The 24811-nt window shown below is 38.2% G+C and overlaps 1 protein-coding gene across 6 annotated transcripts; it reads left to right on the plus strand.

The window, feature by feature from the left end:
- Window positions 1-1400: 1400 nt before the first annotated feature.
- Window positions 1401-22160, plus strand: LOC135252469 (volume-regulated anion channel subunit LRRC8D-like). 6 transcript variants are annotated; one of them, XM_064330555.1, is made up of 3 exons: window positions 1767-2167; window positions 7528-8315; window positions 15935-22160. In XM_064330555.1, the coding sequence occupies exon 3, from the start codon at window positions 15937-15939 to the stop codon at window positions 18493-18495; it is 2559 nt and encodes an 852-aa protein (XP_064186625.1). In that variant the 5' UTR covers window positions 1767-2167; window positions 7528-8315; window positions 15935-15936; the 3' UTR covers window positions 18496-22160. The 6 variants fall into 6 exon arrangements, 5 of the variants coding, with proteins under 5 accessions (XP_064186626.1, XP_064186625.1, XP_064186622.1 ...); XM_064330556.1 differs by lacking the exons at window positions 1767-2167; window positions 7528-8315 and adding an exon at window positions 1401-1516; XR_010329416.1 differs by lacking the exons at window positions 7528-8315; window positions 15935-22160 and adding an exon at window positions 15393-15926 and having other exon boundaries at window positions 1535-2167.
- The last annotated feature ends 2651 nt before the right edge of the window (window positions 22161-24811 follow it).

Raw genomic sequence — 24811 nt, forward strand, 5'->3', positions numbered from 1 at the left:
ATTTGGAGAATGTATGAAGCATCATGAACACTAGAGAACTAACTATGGCTGAAAAAATGAATCTGTAAACTGAGAGAATAGATTAATTCATTAAGAAGGATAGCACAGAAACTGGGTATATCAGGTACATTGGTGCAGTTGATGAAAGGCAAACCCTAAGACCTGTAAAGAAACACCCTAAAACAATGACCAGTGACATCACCAGCCGTCTCCAGAAGGCGGGTTGAAAATATCACAAACCACCATACATAGAAGATTTCTAGAGCAGAATTATAGTGGCTACACTGCAAGGTGCAAGCCTCCCCGAATGGCAAGTACCTCCGGGCTGGATCTGTATCAATTCCAGCCCAGCAGGGCCTACTTTGGGCCACAAGAATCAAAAGGCCAGATTATAATTCACCAAAAACAAAGACGAAAGCCAGAAGGGTTTTGGAACAAGGTTTTATGCACAGTTGAGAACAAAGTAAACCTTTACCACAGCAGTGGAATGCTAAAAGCGTGGTAAAAGGAACAAAAAGCCCATGATCCATTTATTGATAATGTAATGGAGAATGGCAGCAGTAGGATGAATTTGGAAATGGACAGACAGATTTTATCTGGATATGTACAAAGAAATTTGTCCAAACTCATCACGCACACTTCATCCTGCAACAAGACAACAACCCTTAACACACTGCCTATGCAATCAAAGCATTCATCAATGAGAAAAAGTGAAAGGTTTTGGACTAGCCAAGGCAGTAACCTGGTGTAAATCCATCTCAGCATGCATTTCCCTTGCTGAAAAAGAGACTGAAGACAGAACCACCCCCCACTCTACCCCCAGAAACAAAGATCAAGTAAAGTTGAAGTGAAGGCCTGGAAAAAAATTTCCACAGAAAATACCAAACGTTTGGTGGTGACAAGGGGTCGTAGACTTGATGACATCGAATTTAAGGGATATGCAAAAAAAATATATTGCACTTTATTGCTTTTATTTACTTTGAAGTTTATTTGTTAACTTAATTTTGCCTGGCTGAAAATTCTCAACACAAAAAGATGTTTCTGTAAAATGGCAAAACATACACACATAAATGCCATGAAATAAATGATTGCTTGTAAATTTGTCTCATTCATTGTTTGATCTCAAATCCAAATGCCTTAAATAACAAAAAATAACAAAATTCACTTTAGCGTTACCAGACTTTTAGAGGGCAATGTAACTGTGCCCACAATATTATTCTCAAGCCATGGCAATTTGCCAGAATACCTGAAAGGCCAGCTTTCCCCTGTTGTACTGAGCCTTTCACCCTTTAAAAAAACACATCCTTCTTTCTCCTTTTCTTTCTCCTTTTTTTCTCAAGCACAAGGGTTGAACCCAGGCAGGCCCCACTACGCTCATCATCTAGTTTGAACTGGCTGAAACCTGTACTTTCAGAACAGAGCAACCAAAAGCTCAAGTGCCAGGAAATCTGCCCGACATTCAGACACTGTCAGCAGCTTGGGCTGGAAGATTGAGAGAGGGATCCACCTTGTCATTGTGAGTTTTAATCAAACCTTTTCCACCAGCAACTTTTCTTTATGTGTCCCTGAGTAGCCTTCTCAGGGACAACCGCAGTCACAAGCGGTGGCAAAACCCACTTCTTCCTTTAAACAAACCACATTTGTCTCCACTATTTTGGCCACACAACAACAACAGCAACAACAGCAACAACAACAACAATAATAATAATAATAATAATAATAATAATAATAATCCTACCCCAACCTACATGTTTCTGGAAATATTTTCTTTAAAGTCAGAGTGCTTACTCGCTGTTGACATTCTGTGCAATATACACATATAGTAGCTTAATGCGCAATTATGTAGGTACCTGATACCAAGCGATGGGGATCCCTTGTGCAGTTTCATGTGATCACTTTCGTCGCTAACAATCTGCTATTGGCCCATAGCCCCTCTCATGGACCGAGCTACAGAACGTGCAACCAACCTTTGGCCATAGCAAGCTCATTCAGAGGGACAAATGAAGCGAAGTCTTGTTAATCTTCTTATTCGCAGTCATGCCATACAGTACGTTTAGCTCCTTGGGGAAACGTTAAAGGCTTTGTTTACATTTTAAAGCATGGGACGTACTGCGGGATCGTTTTTTTCAGCAAAAACACCAAGGCGGTGGATCTCAATCAGCTGAAGGTTTGTATGCTAACATACTCGTTTTTGCCTTTTTGTGTTTTTTAGGTCTAGTGCTCACTATTTTTCTATTTATAAACGATATCTGTTTGTATTGAAAATAAAGTACGGTGCAGTATGTAGGCTACTTAAATCTGTGTGTTTGCACTTGTGTGGTTTAAACACCCCTCATATTCGTTTGTAGATGCAGATATTTCGGTTTGTTTTTGTGGAATAAATAGGCTATTAACGATAGGCCTTTGCAAAGCTAGAAAAATCTGAGATCAAGGAACGACAATAGATAGCCTATAGGTGAAGGCATCGACATTATAGGGAAGCAATGTGACCTAAAAAAATAGAAAAATATTCAATGCAAACATTGTACACTGAAAGTGCGGTAAATTATAAGCTTAATCGTAAGTAAAATGCAGACTGTTCGTCGGCAGGACCCTGTGTTTTCCTGGTTGAAGAGTAGTCTATTCGAAGGTTTTCATAATATGCCACTAAAATAAAATGTTTGGCCCTGTTCAATCCATTAAAGGGTTAACCCAGATCGTAAGAGAATCTGCTGACATTGTGCTTGATTTGTAGTAGCAACAGTGACTTTGTTTCAAAGGTCTTCAGTTCGACTTCACTTAGCCTTCAAAAGCAAAGTTCAAAACACTAAAACAATGAAAGTGACAATGATTACAGATACACTTGATCACTATAAGGTATTTTCTACACATTTGTAACACAAATAATCCGCGCAGGTATATTAGCCTGGTTTAGGTTACCCTGTAAACTCACGGACTGTCATTTTGCACTTCCTGTTTCGGTGATAAATTGTAGTTGTTATTTCATTTATTTGCATGCAGTAGCCTAACTATAACGGAATGTGGATAAGACTATGACATTGCGGTTTTAAAAATTGTTCGTTTTGCGGAGGATAAACGCTTCTTTCCATCATGCCTTAGTCTGGGAGAGACGCATCTTGCAAAATGTTTTGAGAACTGGTGTAGACTGGTTAGCCGCGCGCGAGGCACCCATGTAGCCTTTATACTTAGTGTACAAATGGGACGGAAGTCTTACGCATTCTGTCACCTGGAACGAAAGTGGAAACAAATGGTCTTTCGTCTGTAGTCAGTTGGCTCATACATTGCACCTGAACACTTAGAAAGGTATACAGCGTTTCTGTGGTTTGATGCTACGCATCCTAGGCTACTGTAATTTCCAGAACACTCTAAAGCGTGAAGTTCCTGTAGGAGATCTTGCAGACCTTGCCCGAGCTTTCCCGAACACTCCGGATTATGTTTTTAACACTGGACCACGAGTAGCCCGGTTTTTGAATCTCGCGACCATACTCTCGAAACAGGTTTTTATTCTAAGGCTTTAGATAACGAAAGCGCGGAGAAGTAGCGTACGGTGTCACATTGTATGAAGCTGATTCACATGCCAGCTAAAGCCTGTGTCACAATGGCGCTGATGTCTATGCAGCAGGCAAAGAAATACAAAGCAAAAACCACGATTCATGTATCGCGAAATAAACGTTTTCATGGCCACACAAATGCATAGAGCTGGGTTGTCTTTAATACTATACGTGTAGAAACAGAACGCTTATTCGGAAGTGTTGGTTTGGATATATGTAATTTCAGATGTCCAAATAACGTCTTGTCACAGTAAGTACTATTCTACGATATTTTGTTCCATATTGAACAGTTAGCGTATACATCCGATATTAAACGTGGTTACATTTTATAATAACATTTCTTTTACTGTGATAGATTGTGGTCTTTTTGTATCCAGCGGCCACGTTTTGGCGTTTAAGCGTGGTTAAGTGCGTATAGGCTACTTGCCGCAACATGGCTTCGACACTTATCGTGGGGGGTTGTGGAACAATGAAACTTACAGCTAATTATGGATTCGTACGTCTTAAGACTGGATGGCATTCTGTTAATGCATTGTAAATGAACAAATGAGTGAATCAGAAAAATGAGAAATGTCGATTAGTGGAAATGTCAGAAGTTTAGTCTTGTTATTCTGAATTGTATGTCTTTTTTTAAGCGCAGATGTCACCGTTTATAAAAAGTTGCTTATGATTGCATCTCATCTTTAGAAAGTACGTGTTCTTGTCGCCTGCAGTTGAACTTAAAATTTAATGTGTTTATGCATACTTGTCTAGACTAGTGGGGTTTTACACGTTTTAGCCGCGTGAATAATTGCATACTTTACCGAAGGCCTCATTGTTCTTCACGTGATTACGATTTGAAATGTTTATTTTTCATATGTTGGGTTGCAGTAAAAGGCAAAAAAGGCAATTTAACAATAATACCTAAAGTGAATGGAAAGTAAGTCCTACACGAGGTTATGCTTTCAGTTTTTCAGAGAACAGTTTTATATGCCCATATTTTGGTATCATAGTTGGCGATACAACCAAGTGTTTCACTATATTTACTCATCAGAAAGAGACTCCACTGTATTTCCTTTCACCAATGGAATAACTCTTGTAATGCTAAGTCTGGTGGGTTCATTGTACATACTGAACTGTCCCAATACTGTACTGTACAGTATTTGGACTGCAGTTGAAATCAGTTATCCTACGGTCTATAATTACTTGTAACAAGTTGTAACAATGATATAATTTAACAATTAAAGTCCGTACTCAATAATTGTTGCTGAAAAGCTTCTTTGAGTTGAAGGCAGACTAATCTAACTTGAAAACCACTGGAGAGCCGACTTTTCTCCTTGGTGAGTCCCAACACAATCATTCTACAGTTGCAGATCTCTGTAATTTTACGTCATTGTGTATTACTATCCATGGAAAAACTATTGAAGAGGATATTGTTAATGAACTTGGCAATGAAGTTCCATGAAACAAGAAATACATTTTTCCCATTAATTTTGCAGTGAGCAATTTAATTAATATCCAGTAAATGGTGTATTTCTTGTTTCATCCACAACCTGAGAATGAAAGTTTAGTTTCACTCATTTAGTTTACTTCGCTCTCAAAGTAATCTGTGGAGTTGGGGGTTTCAAGCATACTGTCCTTTCCATTGCACATTTTGCTTAGAGCCTATTATTAATCAGTTCATTGAGCCACGCGTCCATTCTCGAATAATGAGGGGGCCTGAATACTGCAGCTGTTGTGGCACCTTTATTCAGATGATAATTATGCAGCCATTGTTTCTGAACAGCCATCAGTTCCAAACTGTACAAATCCGTCAAGTCCTTGGGGGATTGCCTGTGTTTATCTGGCGTTGCTGAGGCTTGCTGAAGTAGCCTCTTAATTCACTTTGATCAACGTAGAGAGAGTGCCTGTGTGTATTCGATAGCCACTTTTACAGAATATACCGAGGCTAAATCGTACCTTTTACAGGGGCTATGGACAGGGTAATCCTTTTATAAAGCCCTTTCCAGAGCCTTGCTGGATGTCCTGATCCTTCAGTGGGCCATTGTTGCTAAGGTGGTTTTGTTGCAGCTACAGTGTTTTACCTGTTTTAACCCTGAGCACAGTTTCTTTTTTTCTGTACAGCCTCTGGGGTTTTCTGTTCAGATTATTGCCTCTAGAAGGACAGTGTTTTAGTAGATTAGTTTGTTTGCAAAAAATAAAAACATTGGCTTAAGATAGCATTGGAATTAAACCATGTGTCCCATAAGACTGCAGATGAGTGGAAGGCTGCCCCAACGACAGTTGCAGCTGATCATGGAGTAAGTGCATCTATAGATGTGCCCCCAAAAATAAAAACAATGAAAAATATGAATTGTAGGTTTATCCATTAATCGTTGAGCATGTTTCAAAACGTATAAACATCTAGCTCTGTTTGTAATGTTTCATTGTTTTGTTGGTAATTTTTTTGTTATGCAAATATCTTTTCTCTGACAATATGGAATGTTTTGACAAATAGCTAAGCTAACAGCTTGGCTGTCACAGTTATAGTGAGCTAGCTAGATAAAAATGGGGAAGCTTGTTCATATTTGACCTGCATAACACTCAAATGAAAAATGGTTAAACTGATGTTGCTGTTCCATGAAAAAGTAGCTAAAATGAAGATAAAATTTAAAATTAAAATAAAAAATATTTTTGTACTTTCAAAAGCTTTAAGGCGCTCTTGATTAACAGAGGAAGATGTTTAGAAAATCTTAATTTGGTCACACACACGCTCGCACATAGCACACATGCGCACACACAGTGTATGAGTGTAAGATGTGATGACAAAAAACAGCACTGCATAGGCATAGTCAAATGCATAAAGCAGCCTTAGTCAACTTGCCATGCATTACAACAGCATTGTGCATCAAAATGTGTTATTTATTTATTTATTTTTTGCACTTTGGTCCCTACAGCTGGAGTTAAACAAGATATGAATATACACATCTCTCTGGCATATTCCTTTGTTCCTGTATGCTATTTGGCTAGCTGCAAGTAGTGAGGAAAGAAATGGAAATGCAACAGTGATCCTAAAGGGAAGAGTCCTGGGAGTTCCATAATGAAGCAGGTTACATTTTTACAAAAGTGTAAATTTGGTGAACTTTTAACCTTGGAAGGCACGGTCGATAACAGTTGTCACTTAATGGCATTAGGTTGTCAATCATCACCGCATGTTAAAGCACTTCCTGCAGAGAGGAGTGTCCACAGATTACGAGTAGTCTCCATGGTTTGAGTACACGGCTTTCCCATAGTACATATGTTAGGGCTTTCCCAGTCACCAGATTTGAACCCAATAATGTATTTATTGGATATTAAGTGATGCCTAGTGTGAACAATATTTTCAGTTTCCTTCAAATTAGCCTGCCTTTCTTGTGGAACAGTGGGGTCTAGATGCTGATAGACTATGCTCCATATTGTGGTCCTGTTATATGACTTTAGATGCATTTTTCCATTTTGTCATTCACTACTTGGTTAGCTGATTAGCATTGGAACTTAAACACACTTTGACGTCTTTAAAATCTCTGCGTGATCGATCATAAAGCTTGCACAAGCTTAGGTCTTCATTCAAAAGTATTAATCTCAAAAGTATTCCACTCACAGCCATGACAGTGCTACAGTGGTCATGTGTAGATGGGATATAGGAGATTTCAGGAAGTGGTGTCCTGTTCGACAGGTTTACCATGATAGAAGAATTAGAGTGAGTAAAGTTTGACCTAATTTGTAAGCCAAACTAAGGATAAATTGTTGGGACAGAAAGCAAACCAAATGAAAGGTGGGAAAAAAAACCTTTAAAAGATAGGGAACCTGGTAATGCTTGGTAGCCATATTTTATTTTATTTTCTGTCAAATTTTTTATCTTAATTTGGCTAACGTATTAGGTCAAACTTTCCCATAAAGGCAGGATTTAATTATTTAATCGTGGTGAACCTATCGGATAGGACATCACTTTCTGAAATCTCCTGTATCCTGTATCCAGACACAACCTGCTGCCACCGGACAGTACAGTGATGAAATGAACAGGAAAATAAAGTTGAACTCTACCCCCCAGCCAGTCAACCATGATGCAGCCAACCATGTGATATTTTGATGGACCAATTGCAGACAAGGGGATGTCTGCAAACTGGTGGGCTGTTTGTGAACAGCTCTCACTGAGGTCTTGCACACACTGCGCCATACAAACTCAAAATGCTTTTTGTCTTTTTGTTTGTCTCTTGTTCGAACAATTAGTTGTTTCATTTTACGTGTATTGGTGCCTTTAGCCTTGTTGCACTCTAGCTTGGCTCAACAATGGGAAAGTGGCTGCTACCTTTTAAAAAATAATAATAAAGAAAACTACATTATTAGGACTCATGGATTTTTGTCTGATGATTTATAGTGGCGTAAAATTAAATCTTTTGATTTTAGTGAATTGATTTATACGTGTTTAGTGAAATTTGAATGTTAGAGAAAACAACCCATCAAAGTTGCTGGTAAATTACCAGCCATAAGTGAGGGAAAGATGTTTATTTAAGTTCCTTTGAAACATCTACTACAAGGCATTTTTCCTATTTTGTAAAATTTTGCCTGCATATTAAAAAAATAATAACATGATCTGAATCTTACAGCACAGCTGTAAGCTGTAATGCACCAACAACCAGCAGTGTGGTCCAGTGACACCCATGGAGTGTGACACCCGTGCTCTGCTGTGTCTGGACGGGACAGTTTTGTGATTGTTTTTTCTCAAAAACAATCCTGCAAAATAATTGGTGTTACTCAGTTATAGGGGTGAGTTTTTTTTATCCACCCCTCTGGTGACTTGTACTAACTCAAGTGTACGCCCCCCTTTGTCGCATCATCACTTCACTGCAGTTCCTTGATTATCACCAATCACAAACTCTGACTTGTATTTATGCCCCCCCCCCCTATTCAGTGCAATATTCATTGCATCCTTTCTCTGAAGGCACTGCAGAAACTTTGATTAAAGACTCATGCTAATTAAGATTGCCTCGTCTTGCTGCCAAAGGAGTACAGCAGAATTGAGAAATATGAAATCTGGTCTGCAGCCTGCAGTTTTGTGTAGCTATTTAAGCCATTTCAAATAGTTTTAAATTTTAAAAATTTGGTTTGCATAGTAATCAGTTTCTTTCATGCTTACCTTTTCCCCCCAACTATGAGTGTGAATATACACTGTCTGGTTATTTAGTTGGCTTGTTAGGTAATGTAAAGCTGGCCAAGCAAGGTTCTAGGCTGCTTTCTTCAAACTAAATCGGCCTTGCATTAACACACCACTGTTTATTCTTGGATATTCAAAAGGTAAGCTTATAGTCGTGTAAGTAGTTCGCAAAGTTGTCCCATTGATTTCAGTATATAATTGGCTGTTGATGATTTGAAGGCTATTTCCTGTTACACTCATTTGTTCTTTGTAGGCCAAAGCAAGCTCGCACTTAGTGTGGTAGACTCGCACGTTATCTAATGCAAGCATCACACGTTTGTCTTCTCATCTGTCACCCTCTCTTTTTTAATTGTTTTGGTTTGGAACTATTGTCAAGTGTAAGATGGTTAAGTGCCTCGTTTTATTTTTGTCGTCCTCCATCCCCTGTAGTGCAGTGCACACGAGACTTAAAACTATAGGCTTAAGGGAAGATGTTTAGCTACGTTAAGCCTTGAATTCTGAGATAAAACTTTTATCAATGTTTGTCGCCTGTGTACTAAAGTCTGATAATTGGTGGAAACTGTTAGCTGTTGGGTGCTTATTTACCAAAGGTGGAAATTGCAGGGGTCAGAAAGTAAAAGTCCTGCCATGCATTTATTCCATTTATTCATGAACTTGGCCAGCTGATTTCACTAATGAGTTGTACCTCCTGGCAGAGGAATTGTGTTCATTAGCAAACTCAGGTGATTGGAACAAAATACTGGGGAGGACTTTTACTTTCTGAACCCGGTCTTTCCACCTTTGTTATTTACATTACCTGTTCTGGTGTTGTGTAAAGGAAAGAAAATTCTCTGCGATGCCTTTAAGTGGGTCTGCTGCTGAAAAAAACGCTTTAGGCATCAAAAATAAATAAATAAAAATAGTATTCGAGTAACCACAAGGACAAATCAACTTATCATCTTGTAGAGAAAATAGTGAAATGTCCAAATTTGAGGGAGAGGGAGTGTGAGATATTCTAAGTGTCTATGGAACATACCTACATTTTATTGGGTAAAACAAAGGATTTTGGTCTAATCCTGAGCTGGAGAGGTGTTTAATTAAAATATTCTCTAGTACTGTAACATTCTTTCCATACCAACAGCAAAGGGAAGAGAGTCAACTTAAATCGATTAAAGCCACACATTCTTTTTCAGAAAAAAATGATGACAATGAGTTATACTAGCCAACTTTGCAATGCAAGATAACAGGTTTTTCATACTTGTATTACAGTAGAAGGCCAAATGGTTTTTCCTTTATCTTTGGGTGAAATGTGTTTAGATTTTAGAGCCTGACTGGAAAAACTTGTAAATGTGACGCAAGTCATTTTTGAGCACACTTATGAAAGAGGTGGTTCCAGACACATGCTTCCTCTATAACACTAACATTGGCTTATTTAAAATGGATCCTCATAGTGGGGAATTTTATTTGAGGTGGCACTGGAAGGAAAAAGCGCAATATTCACATGACTAATCTGCTTGTGGCAGTAGAATGTGGAACCTCCACCTGAATGTTTATTTCATTAAATAGCCTAAGTGAAATGTGATTGATCCGAGGATTTTTAATAGTTCCCACGTATGCTTGTCCTCTTGTATGGAAAAGTACTCTGAGAGTTGTATTTAGTTAGTGACAATGTAGGCCGCTGGATGTTATTGTGGAATTGTTGCTGAATTGAATTTTTTTCGACATCCAGCCAACCAGCTGTCAACATTTGATTCAGGACGTGATTTGTAAGATGTCACAGAATTTACTGTGCATCCTAAATAACTGTACATTATTTTTTTAAAGGACATGTTTAGGGAATAAAAAATGAAAAACTGAGTGGGCATAAAGAACCCTGTTGTAGGACTAGGCGATATAGCCAAAATAACATAACATAACATAATGATGAGAAAAGGCCATTCAACCCAACATTGTTCCCCATTTTCCTGACTAAATTAGTGCTGTGATTGTCTACAGACTAGATAGAGTATTGGATACTAACACCTAATCAAGTCTAGTCAAGTTTCTGCCTCTGCCTCGCTAATATCTATTTATGTCCACTTGTTCTACTAACAGAACTCAACCTGAACAATCTCTTGTAGTTCACTTTGTTGATTCCCTTTATGTCGGTATTGCAGTGTTTGGCTGTGTTTGGTTTTTCAGTAGACCTAAACATTAAGTGAGAATTAAACTGATATATTCTGTACCTCCAGAAAAATGAGGATTAGTCAAAATTGAGTAATAATCCATCAATTTCACAATTTTTTATTTGAAGCATGAACACTTATCGGTGTGAAATATTTAACAACATTAAAAATGTTTAACATAAACATGTTGGCTTATCTGGTGTTAAAGTGATAACCATTCAACAGTGAATGATAACAGCTTGCTGTTATGCTGTTATCATATAACAGCTTGCTATATGGTACCCTTAAAGCTGACAGTCTGCACTTTAACCTCTTTCTTTTTCATTTCATATCCATTGTGCTGGTGTACAGAGCTAAAACATCAAAAATTGTGTCACTGTCCAAATGCACTGTATATATTTTAAATTGCTCTGAAATATATTTACATTATATTTTTTGAAACCGCACATATTTACAGTGAATGCCATGCATTCCTTTTTTGTTAGTCGTGCTTTTGGTTTCTTTGGTTAAAGGTAGGTGTCAACTCATATCTATGACTGATATTGAAAACTTCTCATGTTGTAGGTCTATAATGCATTTCATACTGATTATGGACAGGTACTATAGTACTCTAATGGTTTGGCCATCCTAATAGGTTTGGCTTGTGAAAGGGTATGTTTGTTATTTCACTTTGCCAATAACAAACAAAAAGATTATTTTGAGATTGTTCCTCTTCCCTAATTCCTTAAGTTAAAATATGAGTTGCTTGCACAGTGAGTATAGATGATATAATTCTTTGAGCAGTTTGTGTTTAGACAGCCATAGTTTAACTGTAACAATAGCTACGAAAGCACCTAGAAATACGAACTTGTTATGTCATTATACATCTCAAAAGAAAAATGCATGCAAAAAAGGAAATGGTGTCTAATTGGCCATAGCTACACCTAGGGAGGGGAAGGATTTCAATTGGTGAGTCATTTCTGTCCATTGCACACCATTGGCCTCCTCTGGGAAATCCTACCACCTGGAGCCATGGATCAGAGGACGCATCATGTGTGACTGCCGCAGGCTTGTAGCAGAAGGCTTGGTCTTGCATGATGGGACAAGAAAAAGCCTGCCAATTGAAGCCATTTTTTACATGGCTGCAAACCATGATTTGGACTGTTGCTGCTGGATTTGAGACCATACTGTGTGGGGTGTCCTAGCAGAAAGAGCCATCTAACAGCATTATGTTTAAACTTTTGAGAGAAAATTTAAACTGAAAATACTCTGATGCCTCCCATGAATCAATTTCTTGTTTTCTGATTGGCTACTCTGACCATATTAATTTATGACTGGCATATATGAAATGTGAAACAACTGGACAGAGTTCTGAATCTCTTGTCAAAACTCAGATATCTGAATGAGTTATTCAAACATAACATAGTTTTATTTATTTTTTTAACCAAATGGCAACATTGTAGTGGCTCTTTATTGATGATGTGTCTGGTGACAGCAGCAGGATGAATTCTGAATTGTACAAAACTCATTGTAGAGCACCTTGCACCAGGACCATGATCCAAAAAATACTGCTGAAGCAACCAAGGAGTTTTTCAGGGTTAAAAAGTGGAATGATATTGACTGGCTAAGCCAATCACCTGACCAGAATGTAACTGAACGTGCGTTTCACTTCCTGATTGATTGGCAAGATTGAGAACAAAGAGCCCGTGAAACAACCCGAGAAATGAAAATAGCTGCAGAACGGGCCTGGCAGAGCATCACCAGGGAAGATACCCCGTGTCTGGTGATGTCTATGTGTTGCAGACTTCAGGCAGTCATTGAATGCAAAGGATTTACAACCAAGTACTAAATATGATGACTGACATTTAAGAGTATATTAATTTATCCAATTACTTTTGGTCCCAAAATAAGACTGTATAGAAAAGCATTGCTGTAATTCCTACACAGATCACCTGATAGGGATGAAAATAATCTGGAATTAAAGCTGACAGTTTGCACTTTAACCTCATGTTCATTGTTTCATTTCAAATCCAATCTTCCGAAGTAGTCTGGAGAAAGTTTGTGCCTTTGCCTTATCCACTTAGATCTAGAGCATCAAACCAGGTGCGTCGGTCAAATGTGATCAAACAAGTGGGAAAATGTGAATAAACGTGCACACTGGAATAAAATGGGGGGAAAAAATCCAAAGAGGGGGCTACAGCAGAAATGTAATTTATTATGAAGTCCATAATGCTCAAGTTAGCAATAAAACCACAAACATTTCAGTCTCAGACATTTATCAGTGTCTGAATGTACAAAGAAGATTCAAGGTTTAAACCACGCAGTGCCCAACAATGTAGGTGGATGTAATTAGTAGACTACAGCTGGTATTGAAGAGAGCACCGATAAATTGTATGAGTCATGCAAGCCTAGCGGTATGTATACAAAGTGTTATAAATCACATAACAATCAGGGCACAAGCACAGACAGCATCAGTTTAAATTTCCTAGTATTGCAAGGATTAAATACAAAAAAATGAAGAGATAATCACCCCTGACTGATTGACCCTGTGTAGGCCGCCTAAATCTACAGAAAACAACTCAAGTCTTCATGAAGGCCGTCCGGATGTAATGCTTTCAAGTATAAAATCCATTTACACTCTGCTTGTAGCAGTTTCTGTTCAATATTGGCACCTCTTCATGCTTTATTAATTTTTTGGATGGCACAAAAGGAGTGGAGTTGAGATTGGATGACCCGCTTGAGTAAATTGTCTGCAATAGGTGAGCGAATGTCATTGCTACAGATAGCACTTATGCTCAATAATGCATGTTTTTAACTGTTTGTATGTTTTTCCTACATATTTGTAATTTGCATGGACACAAAATCAAATAAATTGTGTTAGTTGAGATGCAGGTAATAAATGATCTAACATTGTATTCCTAAACTAGTAAATGTTTTTTCTGGACTGATCACAGGCTGCACAAGATGGCGTGGAAAGAAGCCAGTCACCTTGTCCAGTCAGCCTCTAATTTAAGTTTTTGTCCTTGTTTTGTGTTTTCTATTTAGGTGGCCAGGGGTTTATCAGTCCTGGATGATTATCTCTTGCCTTTTTTGTATTAAATCCTTGTAATACTAAGAAACTTAAACTCCTATTGTTATGTGATTTGCAATAGTTGGCAATATTGTTAGGCTTCCATGACTCGTACAGTTATTGGTGCACTCTTCAATACCGGCTGTGGTCTTTCAACTAATTACATCCACCTATATTGTCGGGAACCGCATGGTTTTTAACCTTGAATCTTTTTAGTACATTCACGTTGAATGTCTTCATCCTGATGAACATCTAAGACCGAAATGTTTGCTGTTTGATTGCTATCTTTAACCTTTGGGCTTCATAATAGATAAAATTTCTGCTGTAGCCCCCTCTTTGGATTTTTTGCATTTTTTACCAATGTGTGGGTTTATCTGCATTTTTCCACTTGTTAAATCCAATGTCCTGGAATACAAAGCCAAAGCTACAGAAATTGTGTCACTGTTGAAATACTGTGTGTGTGTGTGTGTGTGTGTGTGTGTGTGTGTGTCAGAGAGAGAGAGAGAGATGTATTTTTGCATATTTGGAATGTAACCCTACTGGTAAGTTGGCCAGAAAAGGAGTTATAATGTGTGATTAACAGAATGCATTACTTTGGGATTTGCTTTCTTTTATACCCACCAAGGGTACCTTTTAAAGAACTCCTGCCATTGGATTTTTCAAAACCAGTTGAAATCAGGAGTTTCCTTTTGGTGGCGTTTCCTAAAACTTTTTAGTCTGGTTCAGGTTTGCAATTTTCAATTAGCTGGTAGTCATGCTTTTACTCTCAGCCTAGATGAAAGTCAAAATCATTTAGCTGACCCCAGTCTTCAGCGTGAAACTAGACGTTCTAAATTCTTACACTGACATAAATTCCACTGGTTAGATTCCGATAAAGCTTTCCCATTAGTGCCTTACGGTTGAGATATTAACATCAAAGCCAAAGTTCTGTATTAGATTATGACTGGTAGCCTTGTTGAAAGACCTGTCACTAGGGAAAGAACTGTGTTATTTTACAAGAGGGGAGAAAAAATATACATAAATATGTGTACATGCATACACATGCACATGAGGTTTAATACAGAAAACAAATGTAGTTTTTTCTTTTAAACAACTTGATCCAAACCATACTTAATATGCAGAACTTTATCTATTGGCTCATTTAATTAATTAGGATAGGTGTGGTATGTGTTCAAAAGTACACAAAAAGTGTGACTGTTCAGGTGTGTTAGTGGTATTTGATTAAATGCAGAGACAATGAATTGTGTTTCTCAGCCAACTATAGCAGCTTAATTGAGGATCTACTTTCAAGGCTAAAATGAACCAACATGATAATACAATTATCTTTCATTAAAACCGTTTAATTAAACAACTTCTGCTGCTCTCAGTAGCCATACACTTGTTCAGAACCATCGCACTGGAGAAACGCCTTTTGCCACGGTTTTTAGTTCTATGCTCAAGATATTATAACATGACAGGGTCATTCATTGTTGATGATCTTATGGTGTTGGTTACAGGAATGTTCCAGTGTGGGGTCCAGCACTCGGAAAGATGAGAAGAAGGCATTAATACTGGCTGTAGACATTTCAAGAAATGGAGCAGAAATTGCAACTTGAGACTTAATAAAACATTGTCTTTGGCCGCCATTTGCATTCTCGGAGTATTTTTTTTCATGTGTTGCAATCATGATTCTCAGTGATGGGTAATCTCATCAGGACAGCTAATTTATTTGCTTTGTTATTCTGTATGAGTGCCTTGGTAGAGATGGCACTGTTCTGTAAAGTGATCATTCTTGTTCATGCTCTTTCACTCCCCTGGAGATTGTTCTGATGGGCATAGGGGGAGTTGAGCCTAGTGTGTTTGTGTTATCATCTGTGGTCATTTATTTGATTCAAGACTATAATCCATTTATTCGTTCTGAGAATTTAAAAAATGTTAAAATACGTATTAACTATTGCATATCTGTTTTCAGGTTTCTTGATTGCAATAACTTTCAATGTGTATTTTAGTATTAAGTATATTCGACCAAACTTAACTAAATTTTCTTCTTCTGTGGCAGGAATGTTTACTCTCACAGAAGTAGCCTCTCTCAATGATGTCCAGCCAACTTACCGAATTCTGAAACCATGGTGGGACGTCTTCATGGATTACCTCGGAGTCGTCATGCTGATGTTGGCAATATTTGCCGGGACAATGCAGTTAACCAAAGACCAAGTAGTTTGCCTTCCCATTTTGGAATCCGGAGAAGGGCCTGGAAGCCCAAACAGCTTCACCACTCAGAGGCCAGCAGAGACTACAGTTGCCTCAGGCAATGGAGAGAAGGTCAACAGAGTCACACTGGCGGCTGCTCCACTGACCTCTAAAGATGTACCCGAGAGTGTGATTCGGGAAATCGCCCAGCCAGCTATGCTCACGGAAAACAAATATCCCGGCCAGCCAGAACCAACAGGGGTTCGAACTAACCTAGATTTTCAGCAGTATGTCTTTGTCAATCAGATGTGCTACCATGACGCCTTGCCCTGGTATTCCAAGTACTTTCCTTACCTCGCTCTCATCCACACCATTGTACTCATGGTCAGCAGCAATTTTTGGTTCAAATATCCAAAGACCAGTTCAAAAATTGAGCATTTTGTGTCCATTTTAGGGAAATGTTTTGAGTCACCATGGACTACAAAGGCATTGTCTGAGACTGCCTGTGAGGACTCTGAAGAGAACAAGCAGAGACTCACAGGTACAACCTCTTTACCAAAGCATTTTTCAACCAGCAGCGAAGAAGGAAGTCCAAATCAGTCCACCCCTATGCTAACAAAAGCTGGGGTAAAATTCTCTGCAGAGAAGCCTGTCATTGAAGTCCCAAGCATGACCATACTGGATAAAAAAGATGGAGAGCAGGCCAAAGCTCTTTTTGAGAAGGTGAGGAAGTTCCGCGCCCATGTGGAGGACAGTGACTTGATCTACAAGCTCTATGTTGCCCAGACCATTATCAAAACTGTAAAATTTATCATGATTTTGTGTTACACATCAACCTTTGTAGCTGCCATTAACTTTGAGCACCTGTGTCAGCCTAATATCAAACATTTAACTGGGTATGCTAGATTTCAGTGCACACACAACATGGCATTCATGTTGAGAAAGCTGCTCATCAGCTACATTGCCCTCATGTGCGTGTATGGCATGGTGTGTATATACACCCTCTTCTGGTTGTTCAGACGCTCCCTGAAGGAGTATTCCTTTGAGAAGGTTCGAGAGGAGAGCAGCTTCAGTGACATTCCCGATGTTAAGAATGACTTTGCTTTCCTTTTGCACATGGTTGACCAGTATGACCAGTTGTACTCAAAGCGGTTTGGGGTTTTTCTCTCTGAAGTCAGTGAGAACAAGCTGCGGGAAATAAGTTTGAACCATGAGTGGACCTTCGAGAAGCTCCGCCAACATGTGACTCGCAACGCCCAGGACAAGCTGGAGCTCCACCTTTTCATGCTCTCTGGAGTGCCCGATGCCGTATTTGACCTCACTGACCTGGAGATTTTGAAACTGGAGCTAATTCCTGAGGCTAGGATCACAGCTAAGATTTCCCAAATGATCAACATTCAGGAGCTGCATTTTTATCACTGTCCGGCCAAAGTTGAGCAGACTGCATTTAGTTTTCTCCGTGACCACCTCAGGTGCCTTCATGTGAAGTTTACAGATGTTGCGGAGATTCCCACTTGGGTATATTTGTTGAAGAGCTTGAAGGAATTGTACTTGATAGGCAACCTAAACTCTGAAAATAACAAAATGATAGGTTTAGAATCCCTACGAGATCTGAGGCATCTAAAGATCTTGCATCTTAAGAGCAACCTCACTAAGATCCCCTCAAACATAACGGACCTGTCTCCGCACCTCACCAAACTGGTGGTGCATAATGATGGTACTAAACTGTTAGTACTTAACAGCTTGAAGAAAATGCTGAACTTAGGTGAGCTGGAGTTGCATAATTGTGAACTCGAGCGAATCCCTCATGCTATTTTTAGCTTGACTAACTTACAAGAGCTGGATTTGAAATCTAATAATATTCGTACCATTGAAGAGGTCATTAGTTTCCAGCACCTCAAGAGGTTGACTTGCCTCAAACTGTGGCATAACAAAATCATCACCATTCCATTGTCCATAAGCCATGTCAAAAACCTTGAGTCACTCTACCTTTCACACAACAAACTAGAGTCTCTTCCCACGCCCTTATTCAGCCTCCTTAAGTTGAGGTACTTGGATGTCAGTCATAACTCCATTGTAGTCATCCCACTGGAAGTGGGCTTCTTGCAAAATCTTCAGCATTTTTCCATCACAAGCAACAAGGTGGAGGTGGTTCCCAAGCAGCTATTCAAGTGCATCAAGCTAAAGACTCTTTGTCTGGGGCATAACAGCATCTCCACCATTCCTGAGAAAATAGGCCAGTTAGTTCAGCTCTCACATCTAGAACTGAAAGGAAACTGTTTGGACCGCCTCCCATCCCAGCTGGGGCAGTGTCGCCTCCTACGGAAAAGTGGCCTCTTCGTTGAAGACCATCTTTTCACCACTCTGCCACCCGAAGTTAAAGAAAGCATCAATCAGGAATCCAATATGACCTTTGCAAATGGGGTATAGGTACGAGTCGCACAAAGCTAAATAGTCACTTCTCTTGGTCTGGTTATGATGTCATTTTAGCCTTGTCTGATGGTATGGTGATATGAAGAGGGCACAAGTTCACATTCACGCAGTTCTGGGCACAGTGACCATACTGTGGAAGGGCTTGGTGTATGGATGATTCTAATTGACAGGATGGATGGTTTAACTTACAGGACAAACAGCCATATGCTGAACAGTGCACTTTCCCACCAGCTATGGGAATTATCAGAACATTGGCACTTTGGGCTCTGCTGCTTGTAGTTACACTGATTTGAAGACTGCAGGCTCCACAATGAGGTTATATAGGGAAAACGCAAACATCACTGGAAAAAATAAGTGAACAATAGGAATTAGAAATACCAGGGAATTTCTCCAGTTCTAAAAGCAGCTTTTCTTATGTTTAATTATATTTATGATATAGTTCTACCAAAATACATAGTAATTCAGAACCTGACCTTGTAGCCATTACAGAATTTGTGATGGAACTCTGATTTATCAGTAATTCTTCAAAATATATTGCACTGAGCAAACATTTATACATACAAACAAGACTAAATTGTCTGAACAAAATTCTCTTTAAAGCATTTCAAATTCTGTTCTCTGGTTATCGTAGTGGTGTAGTCTTTAGCCCTTTACTGGTCTTGGATGAAGACATGGAAGGATATATACAGTCAACACCAATTTAAGAGCACAATGACTGAACCAAGAGCATGTTTTAGAGATGCTACTGCTACATGCTAAGGAGTTGGCCCTCCCTGCATGGTTCCCTATGTCTATATTTGGAGCCCTGGCTTAGCTAGACAATCTTCCGTGTGTATTTGTAGGCATGTTGGCAGCACGGTGGCACAGTGGTTCAAAAAGGAGGTTCCGGGTTTGAGTCTTGGCTGGCTGGATCCTCTCTGCTCTCTGCTCTCTGCTTTCCTCTGGGTACTTCGGTTTCCTCCGAAGACATGTAGTCGAGATTAGGTATACCCTGGACCAAGCCACTGGCCTCTAAACTGGAGATGGTCCTTGAGCACTGTACTTTGGCTGTCCACTGCTCCTAATAAGCTAGGGTGGATCAAATGCATAGGACAAATTACCCTCCAGGGTCAATAAAGTACAAGTTCACTTTCAAAATTCCTTGTCCTCTCAAACCTGTAAAAAGGAGCCAAGTCAGCCTACCTTGATATCTTGTTTAGTTCCAAATTTACTAGTGATGCTACAGTAGTGCTGTGGAAGCACAAGGTAAGGTATTTTACCTGGAGCTTACTAAAAATTACCAGTAGGTACTTCATCAGTTTGAACGCCTCTAATTTTCTTTCACTTCAAATTCACGAGTGGGTTTTTCCCAATATTTCTTTCTATTTCCTGAATTGTAGTGTGAATTGTTTATTGTTTCAAGTTCAGTAGTAGTCACTCCACTCCAGTCCAACTCTGTGGTTTCTTAGTTTTTTGTTTTTGTTTTGTTATAGCAGCTCAATCAGTTAACAGATTTGAGTTTAATTTACCATTACTGCATATCATATGGTGCTCCAGCACGGTACTTCTACAAATTATTTTTGTATTATGTTAAATTATTTAAGGTCCTGCATTTCCTTGTGAAGACAAAAAGCAAAAGTGTGTTTAAAAGCGAGTTCTCTTTCTTGGGTTTTTCTCTTTTTTTTCCAGTGTTTGTGTATGTTTTTGATTGGTCCATACAGTTATTGTGTGTGATGAAGGATACATTAAATATTTAGAGAAGTTTCTTATGACCTGTCGAATTTACAGTGGCAGGTATGGGACATTTGGGGTTTGTGGTCTAAAGTCTGGAGTTACTTCATAACTCCAAAATGGTTTCTATGGCTCTAAAGGATGTGCATTGTACGTACATTAAAACTGAAATAACCTAATGAAAAAAAAAAAAAAACCCCAGAACTTAACTCTGCCTTTGTAGACTGTAAAGGTATAATCAATTACACACCGACAGAATTACACATTAAATAATGTAATGACTATTTAAGGGAAATTAATTCAGAAACATGCAATAAATGTTAGTTATGCAGGCAATAAAAATGACTGGCAAGGGACATTTAGAAATGTAGGTCAGTAGCTTTTCCAAATCAATACGGCTTAACTTGCAAAACCCATCTGCAGTACTGTATTTGGCAGTTCTGCAATGAGAAACATACAATAAAATCAACATGTCCATATAGATAGAAATGTTCGTATTAGGCCACTGTTTAAAGGAGATGTTCTCTCAGTGAAAGCTCTGCCTTCTGAGCATGCTAAAAATGACAACCAATCATGTCATTGAATGTCACAGAATCTCTTTGTATAGCACTAAATGAGGAAGTATGACTAGTAAAACGATGGTATTCCACATGCAGGTGTGTGTGATAATGTGATACATTGTTATGAATTTGAGAATGATGATATATTCATGACAAATGGTATACTATGACACAATACTGCAAACCATGAATACAAAATTGTTCTGTTTGCTCACATATTTGGGAAAAGGCTGAATGGTAGAAATCCTGTCTCTCCATTCGTCTTTCTCTTCATTTATACTGTTATATTATTTTTAATAAATTAAAATTGTGATGTTAGGTTTATAGGCCATTATAGGAGCTTGTAGTAATTTTTTCATGTTTTTAGAAGCAGCAGAATAATTGATTAGTCAGACAATGTGTTTTTCTTTTTATATTTATTTGATATTACCAAATGTTGAAGTATGAGCTTTATATGAATATTTAAGGAAAATGGTGAGAGTTGTGAGGGATGAAACTACCCCTCATATGGGTAGAGTTAATCTGGAGAATTATTCATTGGGACAATGAATCCTCATTAAGCCTTTTTAATTTTAGAAAACAAAAGCTCTATTTCTGTTTGAGAATGTCACTGTACTTTTTTTTTTTACATTAGCAAACTGTAACTGAACTTACTCAATGCAGTTTTAATACAAAACAGTTTTCATTCTTTACTTAAACACTTTACTTAAAACTGGAATCTCTAATATGAGGCCGCCTATGAAATGTGTTTGTTTTTAATTAGGTCATAGTGCATGTACTGCTTGAACATGAAACATTTTTGTTTGTTGGTGTTTCTTAAATGCCACTGTTGCTAGAGAACAATATGACACACAATTTTCATTTATGCAGTGTTATTTGGGAAACCTCTGTATAATGTTCATGTGTTTTTTTTTCCTTTTGAAATGGCATTTTTAATTTCTAACAACTAACAACATGCTATTTAATAACTGTCAATGTAACTCAATGACATGAAAAAATCTGAATAGATTTTTCTTCAATTTATACTGCTTAAATGATCATGTTTTTTAAGATAAGCCAAATATTTATTTCCAAATAAATAATTTCACAAATGTTTTACATTTGGTTGACATTGATTTAACTTACAAACTGTATTGTGTGTATTCTACATGGCTCAATACCAATCCAACTGTGTTGCAGGTGTCATGTGATAGCCACATATAATGCAGTTTCTTTTCCATGTGTTGTAAGCCCACTTGTGAATGAACACCACGATGCATTAAAATTGGGGACAACAATCATTGCTAATTTATTTCACAGAAAATATAAATCACTCTATTAAGTTCCTACTCATTGTTAGTTTGATTTTGAAAATGCTGTATTGTTTCCAACAATAAATACAGTGAAATTAGAGAGTTTGTGTTGTCTTTGGTAGATTTCAGTGGGTTCTGGGCAACCTTGTCAGTACTGTTGGAGAAATGTGCATTTTCTATGAAAATGTTACAATATTTTGTATCACAGCTCTTAAATGCATTATCCTGAATCCAAAAACATTGGGGATGAATTCAACTACATCATAGCACAAAGCACAGTGAATTAGCCTTTTGTTTTGTCAGCACGTTCTGTTCTGTTTTTTGGTTTTTATCCCTCGTACTATGCTCAAATTAACTAATGACTTATGTTTGGAGTCAAATTGACCCCAACTATGTAAACCTACAGCAACTGAAAGTTTCTCTCTCAGCTATTTTAGCCCTTTCTACTGACCATCTTAATAGCCCTGTAAATAAAACATGACTCCCCCAACCCTCCCCTAATACATACAGTATTGAAATGACCCAAAACTACACTGATCTGATGTGTACAAAATTGAAAAAAAAAAAAAATATATATATATATATACCATGTTTTCCCCATAAAATTAGGAAAAGTCATGAAAAATTTAGCTGAAGAATTATGTTAACCATGTTTTTTTAGAGTTAGTAAACCTTGAATGGGGTCAGATTGACCACAAACATAATAGTAGGGTTAAATGAGTAACTAATTTGGCTGAAGTCCTGACAAGGTCTTGGATATGGGCTACTCCTTTTCTGACATTTTTTAAATGGGTCTCAGTCAAGCTCAGACATTGGTCATTAGCCATTCGTTTTTTGTGCATTGAAGTGCAATATCCACCTCAAGGTTTGCCTGTATTTTGTCTGATGGTATCTGATAGCTATCACAGACTGAAGTTACATTACATTACATTACATTATAGGCATTTAGCTGACGCTCTTATCCAGAGCGACTTACAACAGTGTAACCAAACTCAGGATCAAGTCCACTTAAGTCCATTGAATAAAATGTAGATAAAAAGCCTTTACTATAGTAGCATACAGTAAGGAGACACAAGATAGTCTGAACCAAAATTTTTTTTTTTTTTTTTTTTTTTTTTAATAGTTATGGGAGAGGGTTTAGGGGAGAGGAGAGAGGTATACAGAGAAGAGGTGCGTCTTGAGTTTCCGTTTGAAGGTGCTCAGACACTCTGCTGTTCTGACCTCCACTGGAAGATCGTTCCACCATCGTGGGGCCAGAACTGCAAAGAGTCGAGACCTTGTTGCTGCTCGTGTAGGGGGAGGAATCAGCCGCCCTGTAGTAGCCGATCGGAGCGATCTGGCCGGCTTGTAGGGTCTGATCATCTTCTGCAGATAACCAGGAGCTGACCCCTTGACTGCTTGGAAAGCAAGCACCAGTGTCTTAAACCGGATGCGAGCTTGCACTGGTAGCCAGTGGAGGGAGATGAGGAGGGGAGTGACGTGGGAGTCACGAGGGAGGTTGTAAACCAGACGTGCTGCTGCATTCTGGATGAAGTCCATCACAGACAATAAAATTATCCTATGTTTTCCTCCAATAATAATAACATCCCCGAAAGTTAAAAATTCCAGTTTCAGAGATTATTTGGATCTTTTTATTTTTTATAGACTGTTGTGTTCTTTGATTGGCAAGGCACTGCTCCCTCCTATGGTGGAAAAATGTTACTACATACACCATTTTCTGAACAAAGACAAACCATGCTTTGTATTTATTTATAATGATGTTTTGTGTCATTTCCAAATGATTTAACACTTCAGTTGTTATAGTATAAGGCATATGCTCTTTGATCTTCAAAAAAAAAAAAAAAAAATTACAGTCTTTGCATTTAATTTAGCTTTGGTTGAGAGTGAGACCAGTTTGCTAAGCAGCAAATCCTGTTGGAATGATGGGTGTTGACACATAAGACCTTGCTATTAAAACCAAATGTTGATTATGAGTCTATGTTAATTGTTTACTGTAGCGGCTATGTTGATACAGCCAACCCTGATGACTTTTTTCAACAAAGAATGGAAGCTTACGAGGTCAAACGTTTTAGGAAACAGGAATGCATGCTGAAAATCAGGCATTTTCAACAGAATCCATTCATACACGCACTATAGGCCTAGAGCTCCCTCTAGAGGACAAAGAAATGTATGCTTTCAATGTAAACATGGAGCAAGATGAAAAATACAAATGAAAATGGAAAAAAGCTAGCCAGTATTTCAAATTAATGTTTTCAGAAATTGTAGCTATTGGTAGCAGACGTTTTTTGCTTGCCTTGTTTAGTTACACGTAGTTAATGGATATGCAAAGATTAATACAGACATATTGAATACATAGATGCGTAAGTATAAACGGTGTAAATTCCCTGTAACGCCGTTTGATCAAGTGGAACAAAATACCGAAAAGTACACTATTCCAGCCGGACTGTACTCTGTGAAACACCCAAGACTGAACAGAGATGTCAGAAGACGAAAAGATGCGAGGTGATTACATTGAAATGTGGATGATAATGAGTTTCTATTTATTTTTAATTTGCCTGTTTTTTTTGCTCGAAAGTTTTTAATTCCGTCATTAGTGAGATTTTCTAAACCTTGTATTCCATTTGTGATGTTAATTCAACCTTCAAACTTAAATTGTAATCAACGAACACATTGATAAGTTCCAGCACGCACCTTAAGGCATTAGCGACCTTCATCCAACTGAATATGCATTTCATTTGCTGAAGAGAACAC

The sequence above is a fragment of the Anguilla rostrata genome, chromosome 4, assembly GCF_018555375.3.
Source record: "Anguilla rostrata isolate EN2019 chromosome 4, ASM1855537v3, whole genome shotgun sequence".
In the NCBI taxonomy this organism is placed as follows: Eukaryota; Metazoa; Chordata; class Actinopteri; order Anguilliformes; family Anguillidae; genus Anguilla; species Anguilla rostrata.

Excerpts from the sequence above, each read along its gene's own strand:
- LOC135252469 (XM_064330556.1), top strand. The coding sequence starts at position 15,937 with ATGTTTACTCTCACAGAAGTAGCCTCTCTCAATGATGTCCAGCCAACT.